We start from the raw sequence: 14,734 nt of genomic DNA, 5'->3' as shown, positions 1-14,734 counted from the left end.
AACTGGAAAACCAGACCCCCTAGATGGAAGAGCCCCAGGGTTCGTACCTAGACTCTCCGTCACCTAAAAGAATACCCTGTCAGGGGAGTGTAATCTCCTCTGTTCTGTGTGGTCTCAACAAAAATTTGAAGTGAGGGACGTTAAAGCCCTCGGCGTGTCACAGCTGCGTGTCACGTGTCACGTGTCACAGCTGCGTGTCACAGAGTCCTGCTGCTGTAGCTGTTGTAACTTAATTCTGATCTCTGATGCACACTGGGACAGGAATTTGTCCTTTAAAATCACCTGTCCCTCGTAAGAGTCTAAGTCCAAATTGGTAAACTTTTGGAGGGCCTCTTTTAGCCTTTCCAGAAAGGCAATGGGGTTCTCATTGGACTCCTGAGTTATTGCTGAGACCCGGGCATAGCTGATTACTTTTTGCTGGGCTGCTTTCAGTCCTGCCTTTACACAGATTAGAAAATGATCCCTTTCCCAGATGTACTCAGGGTCATTATAATTCCAGTTAGGATCGGAGGAGGGGACTGCAGTTTTCCCTACTGGGTATCTATCACTTGATATGTGAAGCCCTGTTGCATACCTCCGGGCTTCCTTTAAGACCCTAGTATGTTCAGGGTCAGATAAAGTTTGACTAAATATGACCATGATGTCCTTCCATGTCAAGTCAAAGGCCAAGGTAATATGTTGGAACATATCTATGTATTTGCCTGGGTTATCTGGATAGCTTCCCAGGTCTTGTTTGATCCGTCTTAGTTCTAAGAGGGAGAAGGGTTTATGGACGCGGGTTGGTCCGAATTCTCCTCCAGTTTCAACTAAGGAACATACTTGAGCTGGCTTTTGTGGAGGGGGTGCTCCCGGATATGGGGGCACGCTTGGATACAAGGAAGAGGCACCAGGCAACTCGGGAGCTGTGGGAGGTGAGCCTTCACGGGGCGGGTGGGGGTTGGGGGTTCCTTCTCTTGGTTGCCTGTGCCTAACACCATTTGCCTAGTGGGCTCCCTTTTAGGGCGTACAACAATCCCATACTTAAGACAGAGTTCCTTCGTATCTCTCAGCCTGAAGAAAATTTGGACATAGGGGATCTCTGTCCATTTCCCTGTCTTTTGCAGAATAATTCTAATTGCAGGATGGTATTGTAATTTAAAGTCCCATCCTCAGGCCAGTGTTCCTCGTCCCCCAGTGGATACCGTGGCCATGCAGTGGAACAAAAGAATTTTAAACGACTCCTCCTCAGAGTTAGATGATTGAACAGCTTCCAGTTGTCAAGGATGCATCTCAAGGGCGTCTGCCGGGAAGTGGATTGGTTATTTCCCATCTGAAGAACAGTCATGTTAGGGAGGAAAAGGAAAAGAAAAAAACTAACAGGGTTTTTGAAGCTTATCCTACCCAGTACTGTGGCAACCTGAGAGCCAGGCGTCCCCGGGTCAGGATGCAGATCTCCAGGCAGGCTGAGGCGTGACAGCCTCCTAGAGATCAAATCCCCGGGCAGGTCGAGGCGTGACGGCCTCCTGAGGATTGAGCCCCTGGGCAGGTCGAGGCGTGACGACCTCCTGGGACCCTTGGGACTAGCGGATCCCCGAAAGGCTGAGGCGTGACAACCTTTCGAGGACCAGATCCCTAGGCAGGTCAAGGCGTGATGACCTCCTGGGACCCCTGGGCTGGAGTTTGGGCATCCCCAAGGTCTCCAGTGTGACCAGTGCTGGGTAGAATTAAGGGGTTGTAACTCATTGCTGGTTTGTCCACTGTGGATGGGAAGATACCATGATGTAAGCTCATCCTACCTAGTACTGTCGCAACCTGAGAGCCAGGCATCCCTGGGTCAGGATGCAAGTCTCCAGGCAGACTGAGGCGTGACAGCCTCCTAGAGATCGAATCCCCGGGCAGGTCGAGGCGTGACGGCCTCCTGAGGATTGAGCCCCTGGGCAGGTCGAGGCGTGACGACCTCCTGGGACCCTTGGGACTAGCGGATCCCCGAAAGGCTGAGGCGTGACAACCTTTCGAGGACCAGATCCCTAGGCAGGTCAAGGCGTGATGACTTCCTGGCACCCCCGGACTGGAGTTTGGGCGTCCCCAAGATCTCCAGTGTGACCAGTGCTAGGCAGGACTAAGGTTGGATATTCCCTTCCAAGGCCAGCTATTTTCTGGTTATCCGTCTAGTAGATTGTAGAGGCAACATTGTGGGCCCAGATGGGGCTGAGGAAAGGAGCATGAAACAGGAAGGGAGGGGGGCAGAGCACAACCTTTGGAAGCACCAGAGCATAACGTAAACCGATTAAAGTCAATTGGGTCCAATCGAACAAATTTTAATCCCCAATCTGTAAGCCAATGGCAGGGATGATCCTCCCACTCATTAGCATATGAATTCGCCCCGCTGGCAAAATTTAGTTAGGCCACATTCCAAGGCCGGTACCCTGTAGAATAGGCGCTTCTCTCTGAATCTTAGCAAATCCCCCTCCCACTTATCGCTTTGTCTCTCACTGAATTTTTGCAATAAAACCTCAGAGCCTACACCAGGCATCCTGGGTTTTGGTCGGGCTCAAGTCCCGGAAGAGCTGAAGGAAAAGAGGAAAAAGCAGTGGGAAAAACGTGCCAAGGAATCCCCTTCATAGCCTACTAGAAAATTTGCTAGATATCTGACCGGTGCTCACAGTTTTTATTGGCCTGATTCTTGGAACAGAGAGGAGTAGGGACAGAAGAACTCCCACCGGCTTGGGTAACAGCTACCGGGGCTCAGCAGAGAGTGCCCTTGGGACATACTGAAGAATAGCCTCTCCAGAGTCCCTCTGGCGCCCACTGCCGCCTGCCTGTTGGCTGGGGGTTAAAGGAAACGAGAAAGGAGAGATTGTAATTGTTAGGCATGTCTTTCCAGCCATAGGAGCGAGGACCTCCTACCTTAACCGGAGGTCTTCTGGAATCTGAGGCTGAGCCGTGTGGGCTTTCTGCTGAGTTCGTTTCTTGCTGCCCCGGCTTCCAGCACGACGGGCCTTCCCCTGCGCTGGGTTTTCTTCGCGTTCCGCTTCTACCGAAGCTTCGCCAAGGAGCTTCGCCGAGATGGGCTCCTGCTGCGCTTGGCCTCTTCCACCTGGAGGTTGTTTCAGTCAGGTTTCATCCGAGTCATGGCACCATAGATGTCACACGAGTGTATGTTCCTCGGTTCTTTGTCTCGTCACAACAAAAATTTGGAGTGACGGACATTAAAGCCCCTTGGCGGGTCACAGCTCTCAGAGGACAGACCGTGTTATAGCTCTCAGGTCTCGAACGGGCCCCGTGTTATAGCTCTTAAATAAATCAGTGTTACAGCTCAGTGTTACAGCTCTATTTATTTAGATAATAGCCGGAAAATCCATCTTTTTTTTTTTTTTTTGAAAATCCATCTTTGAGGCGTGAGGGCACGTCGATCCAGAGACGCGAAGAGAAGATCCCCCCATTGCGTGGGAGAGAGAGGGAGCAAAAATAAAAAGGAAAGAAGAGGGCTTTGGCTCCTCTTTTTATATGTTTCTCTGTCCCTGGGCCTGTCTTATGTAAATTGGGCTTAGGCAGGAGCGTTGTTTGTTTTACCTGAGGTTCTCACTCCAGTCCTCGGACCATCCCTTGTTCTATTTTTGCGGGCTTTCCCTTCCAGGTCTTTTAGCCACCACCATTTTGGACTCTTTTTCCCTATTCTAACTACCTAACATTACTGTTGTTGGGCTTTCTATTAATTTTTGGAAATGATAATATATAGTAATAAGGCCTCTCTGGAAAAGTCCAAGTCTTTTTGGAAATGCTTAAGATTGCTCTGGCTCAGGACACGACCATAAACATCAAGTCATAAAAGAAAAGGCCACAGGTATAGTTTGGCTGTTTGCTTAAAAGATTATAATGTTCTATAATAGAAAAGAGTAGAGGTGTTTAGATTTAGAAGTAGATGTACTGCTTCAGTTTACTTGCTCCTTGGTTGAAAGGGTTTTCACTATTGCTATTTCCTTGCTGCTATTTGTTCATTGTTTCCCTTTCTGTAAACAACATGGGATATTATGGGTATTTTTGTAAAATTAGAAAATGGGGTATATAGGATTTTAATAGAAGATTTATATTAACCAGTTTTACTGCCATTATCTTACTATTAATAGAGGTGTTTTGCTGCTTTAGAAGTTTTTTTGCTGTTTAATAGTTAATCGTTGTAAATTGAGATTTTGTGGTTTCAGGTAAAGAAAAATATCAGGTTTTTCTCATGGTACTATTTTCAGAAATGTCAAACATGTTACTGTGACCCTTCCCATGTATTGTTTTATTGTCCAAAGAATTTACACTATACCTGAGACTTGTGGAACATTGTTTTTGTTCGAGTGAGAATGTTAGGCCATTGAGGCAAGAAGATTATGTACGGGACACTTAAGTATAAACTCTGTAATCGGAAACGTTCTAGATGAATGCTTAGGGGGAAAACATGGGGAAAAAAAATATTGGCAGAAGCACAAACCAATATCTGATGTAATATGTGGTGACTTAAGGGGGAAGTAATATTCATTCTATAAAAACTGAGCTATCCTAAAAATTTAAAAAAGCTACCTCTTCTACGCAATGTCTGTGTGTGTCTGTCTGTCTGTCTTCTTCCTCGCCGACGCCACTCATCCCTTGGGTATTCCTGGTCCTGCCTGGGCTGGACCACGGCACTAGGAGACTTGTTTGGACACTCTTTGGCCCAATGCCCCGCCTGTCTACAGATTAGGCATTTGCTTCATGCCTTGTCCTTCAAGGACTCGGGGTTTGCCATAGGGCTTCCCTGGAGGGCGGCCAGCATCTGGGCATGCCTTGTCTCTTTCCTTCTCTCCCTCTCCTGGGCCTTGGCCTCCTTCTCCTGTTCTCTGTTATAAAAGGTATTGGTGGCTGTCTGGACCATCTCACCTAAAGAGGAAGCAGGGTTCTGTTGCTGTAGCTGTTGTAGCTTTATTCTGATATCTGATGCACATTGGGACAGGAATTTGTCCTTTAAAATCACCTGTCCCTCATAAGAGTCTAAGTCCAGATTGGTAAACTTTTGGAGGGCCTCTTTTAGTCTTTCCAGAAAGGCAATGGGGTTTCATTGGGCTCCTGAGTTATTGCTGAGACTGGGCACAGTCCCACAGCTAATAGGCTTCCTTCTATTTCCATGGGTGGACTCCCTTAGGGAAGTCTTTCCAAAGCTTATCTTACCCAGTACTGTTACAACCTGAGAGCTAGGTGTCCCCGGGTCAGGGTGCAGATCCCCAGGCAGGCTGAGGCATGACAGCCTCCTGGAGATTGAATCCCTGGGCAGGTCAAGGCAGGTTGGCCTCCCGAGAATTGGGTCCCTGGGCAGATCAAGACATGACAACCTCCTGGGACCCCCGGACTGGTGGATCCCCAAGCAGATTGAAGCATGACAACCTTTTGAGAACAAGATCCCTAGGCAGGTCAAGGCAGGTTGAGCTCCTGGAACCTCCAGACTGGAGTTGGGTGTCCCCAAGGTCTCCAGCATGACCAGTGCTGGGTAGGATTAAGGGGTTATAATTTTAACTCATGGCCAGTTTTTTTCACCACAGATGGGAATAAATATCACGATGTAAAGCAATTCAAGCCTATACCCTGAGACTGGGAAACAGTGAAACAGTCATAAGCTTTATCTTCTTACTGCTCTAAGGGATTTAAGTCATTGATTTCTTCCCCTAATCCTCCATTAGAGCAGGTTAGGGTGTCTCCCCTGGTAAGCACTGTTGGCATAGACTCACTTTAGGTAATAACAGAAGCAATGACAAAAGAGTGGGTTATCTGGCCCTATTAGGTGGAGAAGGCAATGGCAACATACTCCAATACACTTGCCTGGAGAATCCCAGGGACAGAGGAGCCTGGTGGGCTGCCATCTATTGGGTTGCACAGAGTCAGACACGACTGAAGCAACTTAGCAGCAGCAGCAGGGGCATTAAGGTGTTTTAATAATAGCCTGGGTGGAGCAAGGGGGCAGGGTCCTGATTGTAGGAGTTAGTAATTGGCTTAAGAACAAATTTGTTAAGAGGCAACAGACCAGATGTTCCGTAAAAGTGGAGTGGAGATTTGATCCAGGGGTATGTTCTCCCTTTAGGAGAAGGGTGGTAAGGGTTTGGGCCCAAACAGCCTGCAGGGCTAACTCCCAAAGTGGAAAACATTATCCCTGGAAGCCCAGTTGCCCTTGAAGGGATGCCAGCAGATGGACTTCTAGCAGGCACTGTGTGCCTGTCGCCCGCCCTAGCGGGTTCACTGAGAGATGCTGGTGTTGCACATGTTGTAGGAAACATGGAAGATGAAGAGCTGAATATCTAGAGTGATTGGATATTATACAGTACTTCCCTCCCATGGGCCAGATATTTTCTGGTTGTCCCTCCAGAAGATTGTAGAGGCAACATTGTGGGCCTGGACGGGGCTCAGGAAAAGAGCATGAAACAAGAGGGAAGGGGGCAGGGCACAACCTTTGAAAGAATGACATAGCTAGGGCATAACATAAACTGATTAAAATCAATTGGGTCCAAGATAACAAGTCAAATTCAAGTAAACTTTAATGCCCAATCTGTAAGCCAAATGACACACCCAGAAGCAGCAGGACAGCTCTAAGGCACTGTCAAAAGACAGAGGAGTGGGTGGTTCCCCAATGATTGGCTTGATCCTCCCATTCATTAGCATATGAATTCACCCTGCTCGCAAAACCTAGCCAAGCCCCATTCCAAGGCCAGAGTCGTCTGCAATGGCCCACACTCTGCGGAGTGTGCTTCTCTCTGAATCCTAACAAATCCACCTCTTATCTATAGCTTTATCTCTCACTGAATTTTCGCAATGAGACATCAGAGCCTGAGCTTCATTAGGTCCTGAAGCCAGGCTTCCTGGGTTTCAGCCATGCTCGAGTCCCAGGAGAGAGAGCTGAAGGGCAGGAGGAAAAAGCAGTGGGAAAAACATGCCAAGGAATCCCCTTCATAGCCTGCCGGAAAATCTGCTAAATACCTGACCTGTGCTCGCAATTTTCATTGGCCTGATCCTTGGCACAAAGAAGATTAAGGACAGAAGAACCCCCACCGGCTTGGGTAACAGCTACTGAGGCTCAACCTTTGGGACTTACCGAAGAGTAGCCTCTCCAGAATTCCTCAATTGCGCCCACTGCCGCCCACCTGTTCGAAGGAGGAAACAAGAAATGACAGATTGTAAAAGAATTAAGATTTTGTTAGGCATATGTCCCACCAGCCATAGGAGCGAGGACCTCCTACCTTAACTGGAGGTCTTCTGAAATCTGAGGCTGAGCCGCGTGAGCTTTCTCCTGAGTTCATTTTCTGCTGTCCCGGTTTCTAGCACGATGGGCCTCTTGTCACTTCCCCTGCGCTGGGTTTTCTTCGCATTCCGCTTCTACAGCGGGAGCTTTCGATAAGTTGGGCTCCTGCTGTGCCTGGCCTCCTCTTTGTGGGGGCTGCGCAGAGGTTGTGTCAGCCAGGTTAAACCGGAGTCACGGCACCATAGATGTCAGAGGAGTGTGATCTCCTCAGTTCTGTCTCGTCTCAACAAAAAGTTGAAGTGACGGACATTAAAGCCTGCGGCGTGTCACAGCTCTCAGACAGACCATGTTATAGCTCTTGGGTCTCGAACAGACTGTGTTATAGCTCTTGGACAGATCAGTATTACAGCTCTGCCTTACAGCTCAGTTTTATTTAGAAAGTAACAGGAACATACATCCTCGAGACGTGAGAGCATACCAACCCAAAGACGCGAAGAGAAGAGAGAGAATATGAGCACGTGAGTTGAGGGGGCGGGGGTGGGGGGAGAGACCCCCGGCCCTTTGGCTCCTCTTTTTGTTTTTTCCCTCCCCACTGGGCCTGCCCTATGTAAATTGGGCTAGCCAGGAATGTTGTTTGTTCTACCTGAGGTCCTCACTCCGGTCTTCAGACCTTCCTTTGTTCTATTTTCACGGGCTTTTCCCTTCTTTGTCTTTTAGCCACCGCCATTCTGGATTTTTCTGTATTCTAACTACCTAACACTAATTATCTGCATAACCGAATAGAATCATAAATTCTATTATGCTTGTTGGGGTATGATCACAGGTCTATTGATAATTGTCCACTGTTAACTACCGAGGCTTAAGGCATACAAATCACGGGTTTAAGGCATATGAATCACGGGTTAACTTTGGTTGTATCTCTCTTTTCTTTTGTTCAGACTAGTTTCAGAAAATTTGGGGAGGTTGGTTTGAGCATGTACACTTAGGGTATATAAGGTTTTCTCAAAAAGGTGGGGTCCTTGGAGACTCTGCCTTGGGCCCGTAGGTATAATAAAGTGCACTCCACTATCTGCATTGTTCTTCTGAGTGAGTTTGTTTCCCAGAACACGTGACGACAACATTTGGTGCATTTTCCGGGAAACGCCTCACTTTGAGGAGACAAGTCCCATTTGGAACTACTCTGAGGCCTTAAGACTTGAATCTTCTAGAGGGGGGAAGGTGCCTAGCCCTTCTGGAAGGATTCTACTTCCCAACACCCAGACCTTTCATGTTAGTAGGTAGTGAATGGCAGCAGGGGAACTGAGCGCTCAGGTGAGGAGCAACCCACCCGGCAGGGTGAAAGAGGGGGCCTGATCACCCCCCTGGGAGAAACTAGAAGGGGCACGGGCCCACAGGAGCCTGGAATAGGCAGGTGGTAGCGATTGCTTGATACACAGGTTGACGAGCGTGTTAGGGCTTAGGAAGGAAATTTGTGAATGTCATTTAGGAGGTGGTGTCCACACCATCTTGGGGAAAATTATTACCAAGCAATCACCAGGGGATTGTTAGGAGAAGAAACTTGGTCTTTGTGTGCTCATATTCTGCCCTCGTCAAGGAGGTTTCCCATCTGCTGTGAAATTCTTGACCCCCTCAGAATTGTCAGGCTAGAAGGAGGGGGATACATAAATGAGTACGAATTGGCTTTTCTCAGGAAAAGCCAAAACGACCTGGGACATGGGATATTTAACCCATCTGTGTTTTCATCTGCACCCAGTCAAGCCCACCAAGCCAGAACAGACTTTAAAAGTTAAGGGAGAAACAGTCTTGGGCTACGTGGTGGTCTGGTTCGGCCGTGCTGACCAACAGGTGAAGACACGCCGATCCCCCTTCTCCCTCTGATATACGGCAGGTAAGGCTCTTCTCTTCTCACCCCAATTAGGAAGGAGGCAGAATGGCAATTTAAGTGCTTCATTGAGTGGAAATATCAGAAGTACATAGGATACCGAGAACTTCAGAACCAAAAGGAAAAGTAGAAGGTCCAAGAAGGTAAGCAAGATGGGGGGAAGTGAATCTAAGGCAACTGTACTGGAGTGCATGGTTGACAGCAGGAGAGTGCTGCTCCTCTGTCAGCTCTCCTGGAGATAGTAGAGCCGCCATTTTGGCAAGCTCCGGTCCCAGCAATGGTGACCTCTGGTCAACGCCCCCATGATTCCACCTCAGCCGGACCTCCTAGATTGTATCCACCTCTCCCGGTGAGTACTGATGGGAAGGGAAAAGAAAACACAGGAATTAGACAGAGGCTATGCTCCACCAAGGAACAGGGGGAAAGAACCCCACTACAGATGCCCCTCAGAGAGCTACAACAGCCTCTGGCTCAGGACGCATGTGGGCACTACCATCCCCCGCTGTAGCCTATTATTACCAGCTATTTTCCTCTATGGATATATTAAACTGGCAGAGACACACTCCACCGTACTCAGAGGAGCCACAGCCATGATTAGGCTAATGGAGACTATTTTTCAAACCCACCGCCCTACATAGGATGACATAATCCAACTACTAGTCTCCCTTTGCAGCACTGAGGAAAAACACAGGATCCTAACTGAGGCCAGAAAATGGTTCAGAGAAATGGCACCTGAGGGTACTGCAAACCCGCAGCGGTGGGCAGAACTAGCCACCCCAGATGAGAGGCCCAACTGGGACTGTAACACAGAGGAAGGGAGCGGCCACCTGGAGAGATATCGGGTGGCTGTTTTACAAAGTCTCAAAGGGGGGCCCGAAAACCTATGGGTATGGCAAAACCCTCCAAAGTGATTCAAAGGGAAAGTGAATCACCCTCTGAGTTCGATGAAAGACTGTGTGAAGCCTATATACTTTATACACCAATAGCTCCAGAGGCTGCTGGGTCTCTGATAGTGATAAATGCAGCCTTTGTGTCTCAAACCTATCCCGAAAATGTCAGATGGGGGGACACCAAGTGACTCATGAATTTTTATACATCCCTGAATGCCCAGTACCTTTGTTGGGAAGAGACTTGCTGTCTAAACTGGGGGCACAAGGGACCTTTCCCCCAACGAAAGACCCACTCTGCGAATGGGCTCAACCACCTATTTACTCTTCCTCTTGGTAACCCTCAAGATGAATGGAGGTTGCACAATCTCCCAGAAGGGAAACCGGACTGTCTAAACAGTCAAGAGAGTTAACTCAACAATTCCCTGAGGTCTGGGTAGAAGACAACCTCCCCCACCCCCCAACAACCAGGCTTGCAAAACAAGTCCCACTGGTAATAGAACTCAAACCCAGTACAATTACATCAGGACACGCCTTGGGCCTGCCAGACTCTGAGAAGTCATTTACTCTTTACGTGACTGAAAAGGACAAGGTGGCTATGAGAGTGTTGTCCCAGACAATGGGGACCTGGGACAGACCCGTGGCTTATCTCCTGAAACGGCTGGACAACGTTGCTACTGGGTGGCCAGGATGCTTACGGGCAGGGGTAGTTGCTCCAGTTGCCTTACTGGTTCAGGAGGCAACCAAGCTGACTTTGGGCCAAGATTTGATGGCAAAAGTCCTGCATGAGGTCAACACTCTCCTGCGAGGGAGAGTAAACGGCTGTCGACATCCTGGATTACTCAATACCAGGGACTGTTATGTGAGAACCCCATGTTACTATTGAGCCTTGTCAGGCCCTGAATCCGGCCACTCTCCTTCCTGTGGGAGAAGGTGGGCCCTCACATGATTGCAAGGAAATATGCCAGCAGACCTGACTTGAGAGACCAGCCAATCCCTGATCCAGATTTGATCCTGTACACCAATGGCACCAGCCTGGTGAAACAAGGACAACGACTGTCAGGATGTGCAGTAGTCATGGAAGAAACCATCACTGAGGTTAGCTCTCTGCCATCACAATGGTCTGCTCAACGGGCCGAACTATATGCTCTAATCTGGGCCTTCCAGCTGTCAAAAGGTAAGAAGACAAACATTTACACAGACTCCAGGTATGCTTTTGCCACACTACATGTACACAGGGATCTGTATAAGGAGAGAGGCCTTTTGACAGCTAGTGAAAAAGATATTAAAAATAAGGAAGAAATTCTGACCCTATTAGATGCTGTCTGGGAACCAGAAAGGATTGCAGTCATACACTGCTGAGGACATCAATAGGAGGATACCCCTCGGGCTCAGGGAAACAGACTGGCAGATTAGACCACTAAACAAGCAGCCAAGGGCTATGGGGTGACAAGTGACAATATTAAAACTCTCATATTGGTGGAGCTGCCCGAGCTAATGCTGGACTCTCCAAAATACACTGAAGCCCAAAACCAACTAGCCAAAGCAGAAGGGGCCATCAAGACTGAAAAGGGATGGTGGGAATTGCCAAGTGGCAAATTATTGGTGCCGGAGGAGCTGGTGCCCACTCTGGTAAGCCAAACACACCAAGAGACCCACCTAGGACATGATAAACTGGAAGAGCTAATTCAAAAATATTTCTTGGTTCCCTGCCTCTCTTCCCTATGTAGGACAGAATCTCAGAACTGCACTGCCTGCTCACAGGTCAATGCTGCCTCTCGGCACAGACAGAAACCTCTGGGGATTCAGCTAAAAGGCACCCTGCCCTTTGAACACCTGGAAGTGGACTTCACTGAAATGAAACCTCACGGACCCTACCATTACCTGCTGGTCAAGCTATGTATGTTCTCGGGATGGGTAGAAGCTTTTCCTACCCGGACTGAAAGCGCATCAGAAGTAGCCCAATGCCTGCTTAGGGAGATAATTCCTAGATTTGGATTTCCTACCAGCATCGTATCAGACAATGGCCCGGCTTTCGTAGCTGATTTAGTACAAGTAAGCAAAACTCTTAGTGGAAATTACATACAGCATATGGACCCCAGAGTTCTGGGATGGTGGAAGGAACCAACTGGACACTTAAAAAGACACTCTCCAAGTGGACCATACAGAGTGACTGCTCCTGGGTGGACTTTCTTCCGATGGCTCTGCTCAGACTCAGGATGACCCCACGGTCCCATAGCTATTCTCCGTATGAAACTGTGTATGGGAGGCCCCTCCCATAATAAAACAGGTGTCAACAAATTTGCCTCAGGTAAGGGGAGATGAGATTTCACAGCAGATGGAACAACTGGGTGAGGTAATAAATCAGGTAACTAAGTTTGTACAAGAAAGGGTGCCGTTCCCCCTTGTGGAACAGATTCACAAAGGGTGCCTGGGGATCAGGTCAAGGACTGGAAACACGACTCCTTGGCCCCGCATCGGAAGAGCCCATACACTGTTGTTCTAACCACCCCTATGGCAGTTAAAGTTGCAGGTGTCACTCCCAGGATCCACCACATGAAGATGAAGAGAGCAGACCCAGAAAACTCTGAGTGGACTGCACAGAGGGACCCCACTGACCCTCGAGAGACCAAGATCATCCTTAAGAAGAAGAAGGAAAAGAAGATCCCGGATGAGCCCCTTCAGAATGAAGCGGCACAATCAACTCCTGCTGCTTGGCCTCATCAACGTGATTTTGAATTTAACTTCTGTTTCATCTGAGGACAATGTTTTCATCTCATGGGCACATTCCTACATGGACTTCCACAACACCTCCAACTGCTGGGTATGTGGGGCTATGCCTCTGTGGTGGATGGACTTCCTTGGTGGGTGTCACCGCTCCACTAAGGAGATTTTAAACCATTCCGCTCTTTTATGGGACAACAAAAAGAGACGTTCCTTTCTCTTGTCAATCGTAATCTCTCCCTGCTCTCTTGGTGTAAGCCAGACCTCCAGTCAATAGACTCGGGTCATGGGGTTACATTTGATGTAAACACGAGTTTCACTGAAGTAACAAAAGCCTATACCTCATATTTAAAGAACAAAAAGGAAAAAAGCTCCCTGACCAGCAAACGAGAATAGGCCTCTAGGTATGTTGAACAATTCTACCAAGTCTAGGATAATTATTTCTGGATGACCCCAGAAAAGAGTCAATTAATTGCTCCCACCACTATATGCTGGGAACAAAAAGAACAAAGGGTAGGGTTTGGTGACCATCCATTAGACTCAAAAGAACTAAAATATATGGGGTATCTATCCCCCGAACAATGTAAACAAACATTTGAGGTCACATACCACCCCAACCAGTCCATCCATTGGCTAGGCTCTGATTGGAAATATAACCATGGAATCCGCTGGGTGGATTCCAATGGAACCCAATGGCTTTGTGGGCCTAACCTTTGACCTTGGTTACCAACAGCTGGGTAGGCCACTGTACACTGGGATTCGCTTTTGTCCATGGCAGCATAAAGCCTAACCTACAACAAGCCCCAGTAAATCTACCTTATTTGCGTGCTAGGTGGACAAGGTCTGTGTTTCAATGGTATGAGTATATTGCTGCCTTATTCATACCTTCTATAGGGAAAACATATTAGATTAAAGTAGAAGCCTTGGCTAATTTCACAAAACAGGCCCTCCTAGATGATGCTAAAGCCATCCAAGCCTTAAATGAAGAACAAATTCAAATGAGAAAAATGGTAATTCAAAATAGAATGGCTTTGGACATGCTCACAGCTGCTCAAGGAAGGACCTGTGCTATAATTAAGGTTGAATGTTGTGTATATCTTCCTGATTTATCTGGCAATGTATCAGCTGCTTTAGATGACATGAAAAACCAGGTAAAAGCAATATCAAATGAAAACATTCCTTTCTGGACTTCAGTCCTATCTTGGGTGAAGGGTGATTGGTGGAAAAATAACTATGTTTACCATTGTTATAGTTGCCTTGATAGTTCTACTTTGTGGACCCTGCATTTTACAATGTATTATGAACTTTGTAACCCAAAGGTTGGTGTCGTTCTCCCAAATTGGTGGTCAGAGAGCCAGGGTGCAATATATCCTTATGAGTGATGCTCATACTATGAGATAAGAACATCAAGAGGAGGGAATGAAGGAGGAAGCAGAACAGGTTCCATCTTGAAAGCAGGACTCCATCTTGGGCTGGACTGTGGACTTTGAGCTCTATGACCAGTACCTATGGAAACGACATACCAGCTGGAAAACCAGAGCCTCCACCACCATGGAAGAGCCCCAGGGCTCATACCTAGTCTCTCCATCACCTAATAGAATACCCTAACAATCTGTGTAACCAAATAGAATCATAAATTCTATTATGCTTATTGGGGTATGACCACAGGCCTATTGATAACTGTCCACTATTAACTACCTAGGCTTAAGGCATACAAATCATGGGTTAACTTTGATTGTGTCTTTCTTTTCCTTTGTTCAGACTAGTTTCGGAGAATTTGGGGAGGTGGGTTTGAGCACGTACACTTAGAGTATATAAGGTTTTCACAAAAATGAGTTGGGGTCCTTGGCTAAGAGGAGACTCTGCCTTGGGCCTACTGGTGTCATAAACTGCACTCCACCATCTGCATCATCCTTCTGAGTGAGGTTGTTTCCCGGAACACCTGGCTATAACAAAGGAACTCACTCCACAGCTTGTAAGTGACAGAGGCAGAATGTGAACTCAAGCAGCGCTGCC

General features: G+C 47.8%; 1 protein-coding gene across 1 annotated transcript in view; it reads right to left on the bottom strand.

Annotated features, from left to right (window-relative positions):
- Positions 1 to 1,460: 1,460 nt before the first annotated feature.
- Positions 1,461 to 14,734, bottom strand: part of LOC122699842 (olfactory receptor 10T2-like) — a 30,646-nt gene continuing 17,372 nt past the window's right edge. Inside the window, exon 3 of the mRNA XM_043912252.1 lies at positions 1,461 to 1,559. Within this exon, the coding sequence (XP_043768187.1) occupies positions 1,461 to 1,559 (99 nt within the window). The remainder of the gene's footprint in view (positions 1,560 to 14,734) is intronic.

The sequence above is a fragment of the Cervus elaphus genome, chromosome 9 (genome assembly GCF_910594005.1).
Source record: "Cervus elaphus chromosome 9, mCerEla1.1, whole genome shotgun sequence".
Lineage (NCBI taxonomy): Eukaryota > Metazoa > Chordata > Mammalia > Artiodactyla > Cervidae > Cervus > Cervus elaphus.
Note: the sequence above shows the minus strand (reverse complement) of the source record. Positions and strands in the feature narration are given on the sequence as shown.